General features: G+C 39.5%; 1 protein-coding gene across 5 annotated transcripts in view; it reads left to right on the top strand.

Annotated features, from left to right (window-relative positions):
* The window catches only part of TENM1 (teneurin transmembrane protein 1), a 502103-nt gene that overhangs the window by 335572 nt on the left and 152279 nt on the right, over positions 1 to 14252 (top strand). For all 5 annotated transcript variants that reach the window (XM_054040281.1, XM_054040280.1, XM_054040278.1 and 2 more), the window contains one exon: positions 2602 to 2802. In XM_054040281.1, the coding sequence (XP_053896256.1) occupies positions 2602 to 2802 (201 nt within the window). The remainder of the gene's footprint in view (positions 1 to 2601; positions 2803 to 14252) is intronic.

Here is a 14252-nt window from a genome sequence, read left to right as displayed (position 1 = left end):
TTACATCTTACAGATCTTTCAGAAGAATTCAATTGAAACCCAAGGCAAAGATATTTTCAGATTAGCTAGTTGTTCTCTTCATTCATGTTTTAAAAAATGATGCTTTAATCAGTAGTTTTGCATCACGACTAAATTTGTCCACTTTTAATAAAGTGTGATAAATGCTTTGTTCCAAAGTCAGTTTCCTTTATTTATCAATGCAGCCCCTATTTTGGGGGGGATGGGGGAGCTCCCAAACCCCAGTTTTCTGTACCCATGTTTCTGCCTTTAAAAGTCTCCTCACTATTTTACTGCCATCTGATTCCATTTAAAGACACTTTTCTAGCAGTGGCAGGTATACAACTATAAAAAGAATCTCTCCATTTTTCCATTGCAGAATACTATTTTTGTCATGTTTATAATTTAACCAATAAAACTGTGCTCCATGCTAAAATTGGAAATACAGAAATCAACTTTCATCACACTACTTGAGGATGTAGCTGAAGGCATCATTTCCCAATGACAGTCCTTTGCTTAAATCCGCAATTAAATTTTAAAAAAATAAACTGGCACCTTTGCAAAGACCTTATGGATTTCAATAAAATGAATTTAGCTATTGTAAAGAATAATACATGGGAAAAGTTTAGCAGCTATATAGACTTGTTTGATCTCATATAACTCAGAAATTATTTTTTAAAAAGAGATCCTCAATAACTGAGCCATGTGATGATCTAATCACAAGTGCTGCATACAGAAGTTGGTTTATTTTAAAGCAAACTAAAGGATATAATTTCTTCTCAGTTTACAGGATTTAGCTGCACATCTCCCAGTTGTGAAATGCATACATGTTTGAAAGATGTCCTGATTAGTGGTATATATTAATGAGATTTGGTGTCATGTGGCCTGTTAGAGAAGTAATCCATTTTAAGTAATCTAAGGGACTGATCCTGTGAGGTGCCTAAAGCCATCAATGTGTACTGAAGTCAACAAGAGCATTTAACACTTCACAGGAGGTGGTCAGCACTTCATGGGAGCAGGCCTGGAGTCTTAATCTTGCTCCAGCTTCTTGGGTGCAGAGGGCTGACAGAGAGAAAATACTGTGATTCTTCTGCATGAGGAGGTCAGGAATCCACAAACTTGTACATGGAATCTGCATTCCCCCATAATGGGTAGCTCCTGACGTGTGTAGGAATCCACAAACTTGTACATGGAATCTGCATCCCCCATATTGCGTAGCTCCTGACGGATGATAAATAATTCGCCACAACAAGGCTCCTCCAGTCCTCCCACTGTCTCTGCAGAGAGGAAGAACAAAGGATTTGGAGATTACAGAATAGCTGCTTTGGAGTGTTTTGTCCCTACTCCATAACCTGGGCTGTTCCTCAGAATTGCTGTTTCCTACATCCCTGCAGAGTTTCTCATCAGCCAGCTGAGTTATTCAGGCTGGAGTCTGGGTGGAGGTTAAACTACAGGGCCTGTTTAAAAGTTTCCATGATAAAGAAGTGCTGGGTTTGTACAAAAGTCTATAAAGGCTCCACGGGAGTAATTAATACCTAAATTAAAATTATTCACTAGAGTTTGCTCAGTTCTTAAGGAACAATTTAGTCCAAATTTAGAACAAATTTAGCCCTTTTGTCTGTTTGCAAATTGTTCATCGGTGATTATGATTTGTATGAATCTGGTTATTATCTGCAATTGCCCAGTGTATATATTTTGTGAACATGTGAGCTCTTCATAGTGAGTATTTAGTCAAGGATTCATTATTCGAGATTGGTGGATGGCCAGGTGACATTGTTTTAGGTACAGATTCTTGGTTGCAAAGCCAAAATTTACTTTCCACAGATATTTGTAAGAATAAAACTTTTCTTTTCCAAAAGGAAACAAAATATGGTGCAAACACACCAAATGATAAACACTAAGCAGTATTCCAAAAATGTTAGGTAGTATCTCTCCCCACTCTGTGCCCAGGTCTATTACTGAAATACCAATATGGCTGGGCTGGGTCATTACATCTATCAGGCAAATAATCTGCATTTTAACAAATTGTCCATATAAAAATGGACCTGACAGGTGAAGCCATAATGATCTCTGGAGGTCTCTATCGTTGCATGAAGATTTCATTGGCTTCTCATTTTAGAGAGCGAAAAAAATGTCTATGCATATTTCTGGCTGTGACTTAAAGGAAATGTGGACAAAGGCTGTCACTTGGTTATATGCACACACTGATGTGCCCGAGTATCATAAAAGATTCACTGTTGTTAATCATCTTGTGTAACATACACAGAGTCGTTTAAACTATAAATGTAATTAATTGAGTTAAATAAAGGTGAAGTGGTAACCTTAACGTCTTAATTTCCTATTCAAGTCTAATGAGTCTGAGTGAAGACTACTAAAGTGAGGAGTTTAAACTCATGTGAGTAAAAGTTCCAGGATTTGGCCCTTTATAGCACTTTAGTATAGTTTTGTTTCCTCAGTATCTGCTAATATTGCTCTGCTTGAACAAAATGTTTGCACAAGAGCCATTTTATTGCCTATTTAAAACAACCATTTATGTTGTATATTAGAAAATCAATGTAAAAGTGTCAGTGGTGTTCACTAAATATTTTATTTATTTCTCTCCAGAGGATTGTTTAGATCCTATGTGCTCTGGCCATGGTGTCTGTGTTCAAGGGGAATGTCACTGCTCTGCAGGCTGGGGAGGAGTAAACTGTGAGACATCTCTGCCTGTATGTCAAGAGCAATGCTCAGGCCATGGGACGTTCCTTGTGGATACCGGCGTCTGTAGCTGTGAGCCTAAGTGGACAGGTTCAGACTGCTCAACAGGTATAGTTTAAAAAAATTCTTTTTTAAATAAAGACTCTGAATTTCTTGTGTTTTCTATTCAGCTTCTGTTAGGAAATATAACTACACCAGTGTTAATAAAAAAAAAAAATCCAATATGGGACTTTGTGGGACGTGAATATGGACATTATTTTGGCAGCTCCTGGTTTTCATGTTGACGTGTTGCAAAGATAAATTAGTTTTTTTTCCTATGACAAGCATTGTGATTTCATGACTATATAACAGCTAGCGCACTAGCCCTGTGAGGGTCTGAATGCCTTTGCCTTCAGTTGGAGTTAAGAGTTCTCAGCACCTTTCAGGATCAGGTCGTCAATGCATGGTAATAATCCACAGCAGCAAAGGAGACCACGAAAGTATCAACAGTCCTGGGATGAATGGAAGAACACTGCCTACACCCAGTAAATCATGAGCAACCGCAGCCTCTGGCAAAAATAAATTCCCATCTGCTGTGCTGGGATAAAAACTAACTTCTTACTTAAAGGACCATCGAGGTTTAATCCCATTCAATTTGTTTAAGTGTAGAGATGATCTCACTATGTACTTTTAAAAGAACTGACTGTGCTCGGGACAAGAAACTATTTAGCATTTTATTCCTGTAATAGATCATGTCGTTTCCAAGGTGCATGTCTTTGTCATTTTTTTATTTTTTGCTCACAGTTTATGAGGCTCAGTCGATGATTATAGCATTAGCTGTCCTCTCTGTCTCTCTCTCGCCACAACACAAACTAGATCCGAATGATAGATTTTTCTGAATACTTTGCAGTACATCTAATGGTCCAAGCTTGCAAGGTTCTTAGCATTTCCAGGGAGTTGCCATAGACCTTCCAATCCCACTGGAGCCAAGCATGCAGAATTGGACCCAATTTCTTCCTTCCAAATGCACAGATAACATTAGTGACAGTTAAGTACAGGTACATATGGGAAAAGACCTCCTAGTGTTTTCTCTGTAAATGTATCACTAGCTAGAAGCCTCCGTTCAGCAAAGCAATTAAGCATGTGCTTACGTCACATTGAATTCATTAGTTAAGCACATGCTTAAGTGTTCTGATGAACTGGGACTATAGTGCCCAAACTGTGGGAACATTTATAAGCAGCAATATACTGTACTGCCAATAATTCTGAACGGTCAGTGAATGGTTGTTCTAAAGACTCCTCAGCATTCAGTCCATGCCATGGGATTAATAATACATTTCATCTCATTATGAGCCCGTCAGATATGATACTTCCGTTGATAAGAGTTCCGTCTGTTGGCTTTCAATAATATGAAAACCCTAATGCCCACATTTTCATTATAAGTGTCTCATTATATGCTGAAAATGTTCCCTAAAGTAATGTACTAGTATGTCCATTAATAAAAACAGATAATAAGAGGAGCTGGTTCTGTGACTGCATGTGATTACTGTTGCCAGGAAACTGGTTCCTTGTCAGTAGAGAGAGTGGGCCAGATCCTGAGTCAAGCTGAACTGCACACAGGGCAGGGTGCAAAGGTCATGTAACGCTCACTATTATATTCCCTGATGTTGGGACCACTGTATGCAGGACAAGTCCCTTGTGTAAGTTTGCCCAGCCTGGTATGCTGAGTTTTCCGCTATAAAGATATCACACAAAGGAGTCAGCCAAAAACAAACAAACCCCAAAACAAAACAGAACAGTTTGCTTCATAATTTAAAAATAATTAGTGAAAAAAACTTTTAGCTTCTACAACTTAGAGCTGGCCATTATTTCACATTGGGAAAGTAGAGATTTGGCAAGTATTTTGAGGGGGAAATTCACTGTTGTGTATGTACTGAATTTGTTTCCCACAAAATGTGCAAAAGAATTCTGATTTGTTATGTGGGATCACTGTTGCACCTTTGCACAGAATCTCCAAAAGAATTAATGTCTATTGTGTCAATGGGACTTATGGCTTGGGCAATTGGGCATTTAGCAAGAGAATATGGTAGATCCTATTTTGCAAGCTAATCTATTTTTCTTTCTTACTTGCTTCCATTAATCAATAAGGAAAATACCTCTTTCCATTTCTACCTTCTCCTGACTTGCCAAGAAAGAATACTTGTATGATCACCCACGTGAATCTGTCTTTATAGCTGAGCATTACTGATCTCTCCTCTTAGATGCATCTCTCTTAATAGCCATTAAATCAGAACCTGGATTGGTGTGACAGCACAATGAACATTAGATTGAAGGGTAGACATTGGCTCACTGGTGGAGACTTTCTTCCTGGGATCAATACTTATTGTGCATACTAGGATCAAAGCTTGATTTTAGTGAGAAAGGAAAACATCAGAAGTGGACGTTAACAGGGTCAGAGTAAAAGAGCCTTTACATGAAGCTAGTGGTTAGAAGAAATCATGAATTTCTTTAGAATGGGTGGGTTGGAAAGGGTAAACAACATACCACTCATCTACATTCAGGAAGCAGTGAAAGCCTTGTAAGCCCTTACTAGCAATAAATCAGGCAGTTTCGGACACTTTCATTTTTCCTAGCATCTCTTTGTATTTCAAGTCAAAGAGGCAAGATAATCTCTATCAGTGGTGTGGAAATTATATTTGTAATTTGACTACAATATGTTACCTGCAGTGAGCTGTTTCAGCAATTCCTGTATTGCATAGCAAATATCAAACATTTGCAAAATGCTGTAAGCAATTACTTTTCAGTTGTCATACTTTTCTTCTAAATAGAAAATTAAAACTCCTTGTTGTACCATAACTGACAGCAGTAGCAAATCTAAATTGCTTCCCTAATATTGGCTCTCCCTGTCCCATCAGAACTGGGGCTCAGCCACTTCTGCAGCACCCCCCTACCAGTCTCCTCTGCATCTTGCACAGGTCCATGACTTTGGGGTCTACGCCAAGGGAGGGAGCACTAGGGGGACATAGCCCCTCAAGCTCTAAAGCGCTTCTTCAGAAAAGATGATACAGAACTGTCCCTCTGGGCACCATGAAGGCAGCCATCAGCAAGGATGAAGGGGATCAGAGGCACAAGTGTGAATCCCCTGACACCTGTGCACATCCTTCAGGATCTGCCAAATTTGGAGGCAAGATCTGAGATCTAATGGAATAATTCATAGAGTAATAGATTTTAAGGCCAGGAGGGACTGTTATGATCATGTAGTCTGACCTCTTGCATAACTCAGGCCAAAGAACCTAACATAGGCTATGGATACACTTCCAGTTACTACGGTGTAACTTACGTTGCTCAGGGGTGTGAATAAGCCACCCCCCTGAGCAGCGTAAGTTATGCCAACCTAAGCACCCGAGTGTCGGCAGAAGAATTTCTCCCACCAACATAACTACTGCTGCTTGCGGGGACTGGAGTAAATAAGTGGCTGGGAGAGCTCTCTCCCATCAGAGTGTCTGCATTAGCAGTGCTATAGCTGTGCCGCTGTAGGCTCTGTAGTGTAGCCATAGCCTCAGTAATTTCTGTTTGAGCTTTTAGAAAGTTATCCAGTTTTGACTTAGACTATAAATGATGGATAAACTACCACATGGATAAACTGCTGTTGGTAAGTAAGTAGCTCCCATCGTTAATTATCCTCCCTGTTAAAAATGTGCCCCTTATTTCTATTGTGAATTTGTCTAGGTTAAGCCTCCAACCATTGGATTTCATTATGCTTTTTCCTGGTAGATGAAAGATTTCCCTTGCCTGAGCCCTCCTCCATAGGTTTAGGTGGGAGATGATCTGGCCCTATATGCTAGCATTTGAAAGCTTTAAAATTATTTTTCAAATCAGGGATATATATTTATATGGAACCAGTGGTATGTGTTAGGATGGAAAGTGTTTTCAATTACAGTACTGAAAGGCACACTTTACTGCTAAAGGTACATTTACTTATTTCTAGTTGGAATGCTGTAAAGGCAGAATCCATCTTTACTAAAAACTTGAGTGTGATCATACTTAAAAAGTTTCTGCTGGTTTGAGAGAGAATGGGGAGTACCACTTGAGCCAGTAGTCTCTTTCAAAATGGAAGAAACTTGTTAAGTGCTGCCAGTAGTATCTCACAAAAACAAAACAATCGAACCAAATATACTCCCGCACTTAAGCAAACTCCCCGCCCCGCTGCAGAACTGGAATATATTTTTGGTAGATCTTTTTCCATCATTTCTGATTATGAAAATAACTGTAAAAAGTTGTTCTTTCTCTAATCAACCTGATTGATTTATATAGCAATGCCACAAACCAGTGTTTAAAGGAACAGAATCCCTTCCAGTTGTTATTGTTTGGCAAGACCTTTTGAAAGCATAACTACCATAAAAGTGCTATGGTTATATACAGCTATTACTTCATCCAAAAAACTACTCTGAGAGGACTCAAACTGTAAGCTTCACATTCAAAAGTCAAGAAAAGACATAATTAAGATTGCACGTACAACCTTAACCTCTGTCACCTTAGGGGTGTTTTTTACAACGTATCAGAAGGGTAGCCGTGTTAATCTGGATCTGTAAAAAGCAACAAAAAGTCCTGTGGCACCTTATAGACTAACAGATGTATTGGAGCATAAGCTTTCATGGGGCTTTCGTCTGATGAAGTGGGTATTCACCCATGAAAGCTTATACTCCAATACATCTGTTAGTCTGTAAGGTGCCACAGGACTCTTTGTTGCTCTTTACAACATAGTCTTCGTTATTTCTCACTTAATTTTGTTCTACGTTTGTTTGGTCCAGTCATGTAGATAGTTACTCTGCGGTGTATGATTGCTCCCTGGGTGGCAGTTACAATGAAGACAGTGTACTTTTGTCTTCCGCAGGACTATGTTCAGGAGTAAGGTGACTCCTGGGAGTAAATGTTTGCTGAAATGAGCCCATGGATATAACCAACACTGAACTCTGTCATGACTGAATGAATAGAGTGAGAAGCGGAGGCTGGTAATCAAGGGGGAAATGTATATTTATACAGTAATGGTGGGAGAGCAAATGCATAGAAGTACATAAGAGTTGAATGAGTATTTGGTCAACTATATGTTTTTAAAGTTTCCTGGGGTGAGGCTTTGTTTCTACTAGCTGATTCCATCCTGATACCTCTTTGGGCCAGTGGCTAAATGTCTCTAATTCGACTACTAATTTTCAAAAACCTTTTCTGAACTTCCTCCTTTGCTTCTTTTTCCCACATTCCCTATGAGGAGCTCCATTTTCCATAATGTTGAATGATTGGGAGTAACACTGGGTCAAAATGGGCAACTGTAGAAATGGTAGACAAACTTCGATTTGTTTTGGTTCAGTACACTGGGATGATATTTTTAATGGTACATGCTATGTACAATGATTCTGGATTACAATGCAGTTGCCTACAACTAATTTGAGATAAAAAGTGCAGTGGTCTGTATGTGTTTCCAAGCTCATTTTACCATCTGGGGAGCTCTGAGTTAGTCCATGGGAAAATGGGGTGTTTTTACATTTTACTCATAAAAAATGTTATGTTGAACCTTTGCCTGGATTAACACTTTGTTGCCCAAAGTGGGTGAAAGGTTCCTTTAACCTATAAACATGTTATGTAAAATTATTTTTGAATAGATTGAAAGGACTTCACCTGCAGCCCCTTCAACTCTGGCTTAGATCAATCTATTCTTCTACGTGACATTGGCCAAACAAGAAGGTTTCCCTGACAGAATGTTATTGCAGAGCTTCTTCGGTGTCTGGAACACACCCTTTTCTTTCCCCTCTCCAACAAAGACACTAATCACAGATGCATCAGGGATAGTCTGGGTAGCTCATTTGGACAACCTACAAATTTAAGGAACTTGGTTCCCCCGATGATCTGGGGTTACATATTAACATCCAGGAGCTCAGAGCCATCAGACTGGTCTGTATGATGTTCCTGCCTCCAAAACTCAGTGCTGCAAATCTTCACCAACAACACAACAGCTATGTGCTTCTTAAACAAGGGGGCACAAGCTTCTGACCCCTCTGCCTAAATGCCATCAAATTATGGGCTGGGCTTGAAGCCATTAGAACAGGGTAACCCTGGTGGCTTTCATCTCCTGGGAGTCAGCAACAGCATAGCAAACTTTCTGAGCAGGCAATTCATGGTCTATCACAGATGGTCCTTATATAGGCCCATCATATGCCTGATAGTCTGTCTTTGGGTATCACCCATAATAGACTTGAATGCCACCAAGGAAATGCTAAGCGTGTCAGAACTCTTGCTCCTGAGCAGGCCTGAGTACAGAATAGTTCCTGGATGCTGTCATCCTTTAATGGAGCCAAGTCTTGCTTTACTCTTTTCCATTGATTCCTCGGATTTACAGAGTAATGTCCATGATCAAAAGAGACTAAGCCATGATCATTCTTATAGCATCCAACTGGCTATAACCATTTTGGTTGATAGGCCTGTTACAGATGTCCATTCAGACTCTGATCCAGCTCCCAGACTGCCCAGACCTGATCACACAGCACCACAGCCAAGTACTTCATCCAGATCCAGAGGCACTGCATCTGACAGTGTGACTGTTGTCTATTTAAGTACCACAGACAGAGACAGCTCACTGTGGGTCCAGGAAATCCTGATACATATCAGGGCAATATCTACCAGAAGGATGTATTCATCTAAATGGAATAGGTTCTTGACATGGCAGCCCAACACCGTCTGCTCCCAACCCAGGTCTCGTAGTGAAGATCCTTGACTACTTAATTGCACTTAATACAGGCCAGCCTGTCATTTAGCTCTGTTAAAGTCCAGCTTATGGTGCTCTCAGCTTGTCATCTGGCTTTACAGTCATGCTTGGTCTTTTCTCAGCTCACATTATCGAATTTCTCAAAGTATTATTGAGAACCCACCTGTCAGAGAATCTACTCCTGCATGGGACCTTAATTTAGTCCTCCACAGGTTTACGGGGCATCTATTCAAACCTCTCTCAGAATGTTCCCTGCATTTCCTCACTGTATAGATAGTCTTACTAGTGACTATCACTTAAGCCAGGAAAGTGAGTGATCATCAATATTAATGGCTGAACCCCTGTGGAACATTTCATAGGGACACGGTGGTGCTATAACCTCACTCAAAGTTCATCGCTAAAGTGTCTCAGATTTTCATCTAAACCAGTCAGTCAACCTATCTGTCTACTTTCTGGAGCCACACTTAGTACTAGGGTAAAAGAAACTGCACACATTAGATATAGCCAGGATTTTTCTTTATTATATTGGAATGGCTAAACCATTCAGACTATTGCCCCATCTATTTCTAGCAAAAGCCTGGTGTTTTAAAGTTCAAGCCATCTCTTCACAAAGAATATTCAAATGTATAACAAAATGTATCTCACTATGTTATCAGCTGGCTGGCATACCCTTCCCACTGAACATCATGGCTCACACCACAGATTCAGGAATGTGCCAGTATCAGAAATCAGTAAGGTGTTTACATGGTGTAACCAAGTGACTTTTGTCAAACACTATGTATTGCTAGGTCAGATGCCAAGTGTGAGAGAGCAGCACTTCAATCACTGTTTGACTGATGCAGTTGAAACTCCTCACTCCCATCATCTCAAGACAATACTCCTTGCTAGTAGCCCACAGTGGCTGACACATACTTGAAGAAGAAAGAATGATTACTTACCCCCTCGTACTGTGGTTCCTCAAGAACCACATGTTGTTAGTCAGTGTGGATTCCACAGCCTGCTCTCCATCCCCACTTTTCAAGTCTTCAGCAACCAGGGTCTTTAAAGAATTGCAAGGGAAATGGGATTGGGTCATGGTCACTCCACCTTTTATGCCCTCACACAGGAGCACGAGGAAGCACAGGCACACGTGTGGACATAGCAGATACTGCTATTTAAAAACAATCAGTCTCACACACATGAGATGTATGAGCACCTACTGTGTATCTGCACTGATCACAACATCTCGAAGAGCCACCATTACCGTAGGGGAAGTAACTGTTCCTTATAGCATCCTAATTACCTTATCCAATGGTTATAAAAAAAGCTAGTATTTTTTCTCATTAGTCTTGTAAGCTAATTTTTTGAAAAGCAGATAATTCTTTGATGTAAAACAATGAAAATTAAACCCCTTTAACATTACTCAGAATATAAATTTGAGTGTTTTATGTTCATAATGCTCTCCACACTATGAGTTTTTATTCCTTTGTTCTTTCATTTTTGTCCCTGGATTTTCTCTTTGTTTATTGGCCCTTTGGCAACCTCAAGAGTGGAGACCTCTGAAGAAGTCAGAGATACAGGCTTTACCTTCCTTATAGTTATAAATTACTTAGCCATCTGACAGCTCATATGCACCAGAGACATCCATTTCCCATTTAATCTTCTCCTTATCCTAAGGGATGTGAACATAAAGCAGGAAAGTGATATTCTCTTTATGGTCAAACTCATTATAAACTAGTTTTTGTGAAAAACTCCTTTCCTGAAAAGAGCCATTCTTGGCCCTTTCAATGGCTCAGCAGCTGTACACCATATTGAATCCTTATCCAATTGTGGATATGTGTTAAATTCCATTGTGTTCAGCTCCCCACCATATGGCTCACCTGACCTGTGTGGTATAGAGGTGTTGAACTGCACACTTGGCAAAATAATAATAATTATTATTATTACTGCTAATAATGATAACTAGCTCTTATATAGCACACCTACAGAGTAGGACACTGATTCTAGTCCTATTAATGGATTATTTTTAATGCCACCAACAAACTCCACAATAACGGACTTTTTTCTCTCTAATTGTTTTAACTATAGTTTTAGGTCTTCATGTACAGAGTCTGATCCAAAGTTCTTTGAAGTCAATGGGAATCTTTCTGCTGAGTGCTTTGGAACCAAATGCTTATACCCAGATAGAGGCAGTTCTTCACATCACTCAGCATTCTGGCTGAATGAAGTAGCAGCAACAGCAATCTATGAAGAGATACTCATCTAGTTCTGTGTCTGGGGGAATGTAGATGTAACATGGGACCTTGAGACTAAGGGGACTGTAACATGGGACCTTGAGACAAAGGGATAGAAAATGAGGACATGGGGAGAAAATGGAAGATAGAATACATTTTGTGCCTTCACAAATGCCCAGTCCCATATTTATTCCTCTAGATCACGTTCATGGGTGAAAACAGGCCAGATATTCCAGTACACCTGGTGTAATTCCACTGAATCCATTGGCATTACTCCAGATTTACACCAATGGATATGGCCCAGTACGATTAGTAAGATGATAATGGCTGTTCTTTTTCATGTGTGCACATATCCCAAAGTGATTATAAGTAGATGTTATATATTTAGCATATCTATTTTGGTTCAGCTCTGCACCAGCAAAATTAGTGACAATTTCACAAAGGGTAAAAATAGATTGACACCATTTTTTTTTCTATCTTTTGAAACACAGAGCATCTTTAAAACTGAAGTTCTTTGAAAAAATACAAAATGTTGTAATCATAAATTGTAATGTGCAAAGTAGAATAATTTAAAAATAATTAGAAATACAAATTTTTAAAATAAGTGCTTCAAAGGAAAATGAGTGAAGGCATAATACAGCATATTAATATAGCATAAGACATCTCAAATTGATTCAAAATTAAACAGCAAAAATTGCAACTTGAAAAAAAATACTTAGGTAAAACCATTACAGAGCAATCAAAAAACTCTTCAATTTAGGAAATTGCAAATTATGGGTGTCAGTCATTCTGATTTTGCCAAGGACAAGGGTATTCACTCAAAACAACACTCAGTAGTGAAAATACCCTTGAAACATCTTTCAGTACATGAGGTAAACTGTCACATATTTTCTATAGCCTTTCTCTTTTGTTCTTTTTCATTCCGCATTTTTATAGTATTTCCTATTTTTAGCAAATTTAAGGATCTTTTTAATTATGTTACGATCATTGCTTTGTTCTGTAGGGAAGATTGGCATTCTTAATTTTGTCTAACTGTCCTCTTTAATTTGTGGGGAGTTGGTCTATTACTGCACTGCAAATTAAAAGGATGATTGAAGTTTCCCCTGTTGTACATTGTTTGACATTGTAGAAAAGCTCTTCTTGCCACTATATATTTCATTGAAAAGTACAAACTATGTGACCAGCTTGATCTGTGTTTCCTATAGAATTGTAAGAGTTTGCAAAATGCTATCTTGTGAATGAGATTCCTTTTAAAATAATTAGTAGCAGTAAAAGAATGGAATCCTTAATTCAATCATTGGAGAATATAAAATGTGAGAAATTAGGGCAGAAAGAAACACTGTAATCAATAATAATAATAATTATTAATAATCCACTGGGTGCTGAAACCAGACCAGGAGGAACCAAAAAGACCGATGCAGTCATTTATTGATTTAAGTGGTAAGGAGAGGTCAGGGGTGTGAAAGAGGCAATGAAGCATGCCAAACCTTGCTTGATCCCTGGTAGTACTTGAAGGAATGCCAAAAATATTGCCTCTTCTCCTCCCTTTCCCCCCCTTAGGCTTTCCCTCCATTCCCCCAGTCCTCTTTCAACCATAATTGAAAATATCTACCTTTAAAAAAAACGAATAATTTTGATGTGCTTGGTAGTGACACTTTGTCTGCTTCTATAGCTCTTACCCCTAGATGGTGCTAGATCTAATATAAAAGAAATCAAGGGCAATATTGAAGCATCTGACAGGATTTTGTTTGGAGATGACAAAGTCTTTTCACTTTCTCTCACATATAGTAAACAGAGAGGCCAAGCAATGAATGTATATGGAGTCTGAGCTCTGCAGTAATAGCTGGTAAAAGTGATCTCTCTAGAGCAGGCAAGGCATCTGGCAGGGAACTGTGGAGAAGCTTGCATTGCCACTGACCATGCCATGATACGTAAGTAGATGGAGAGAGGGCTTGGGTCTCCAGTGGTGTCACTCTGGTGCCTTTTCCCAACATTAAACTACTTCAGAAAATGTAAAGAAAAACAACCTCCAAAGAGCCTAGATGGCTGATGGAATTATTAATGAGATACAGAACCTTTCACCTCTCAGTTTACAGGATCAATTCCAACTCAACTTTGAAAGATGAAAGTCTTTACTCTCAGACCGCTGCTGAGTATTTGTACGGTGAGATGTTGGATTCAGTTTATTATGTAATAGCCTGGTAACTGTTTTACAGTTGCCGGTAATTACCACCTTTATTGGCAGGCCAAGCTGACAGGACCAAGAGTGAATGGCCACTGAGGCTCACTTAACTTCTTGTCACCTGGAGAATGGTCTTTCCAGATCATGGAGGAGGTCTGTTGGCAGGACAGTGTAGGGAAGCAGCATTGACACTTCATATTCTGTACCTGTTCTAGTTGTGATCCTGTCCACGGCAGGCCTGATAAGGGCACCGTAATGCACAGCATAGGCTAGGTATGAAAAGGGCACTGTATACTTACAGTTCGGTGTGAATTAATAGGTGGCCCTCTGACCCCTGGCATTTGGACAGGCCTGGGGGTTGGTTCACCCTCATACTGCACAACACCAAAGAGGTGATGAGCATCTTCCTGAAAACTGCAACTGGGAG

Source organism: Malaclemys terrapin, chromosome 9 (genome assembly GCF_027887155.1).
Source record: "Malaclemys terrapin pileata isolate rMalTer1 chromosome 9, rMalTer1.hap1, whole genome shotgun sequence".
NCBI classification, from domain to species: Eukaryota; Metazoa; Chordata; order Testudines; family Emydidae; genus Malaclemys; species Malaclemys terrapin.
Note: the sequence above shows the minus strand (reverse complement) of the source record. Positions and strands in the feature narration are given on the sequence as shown.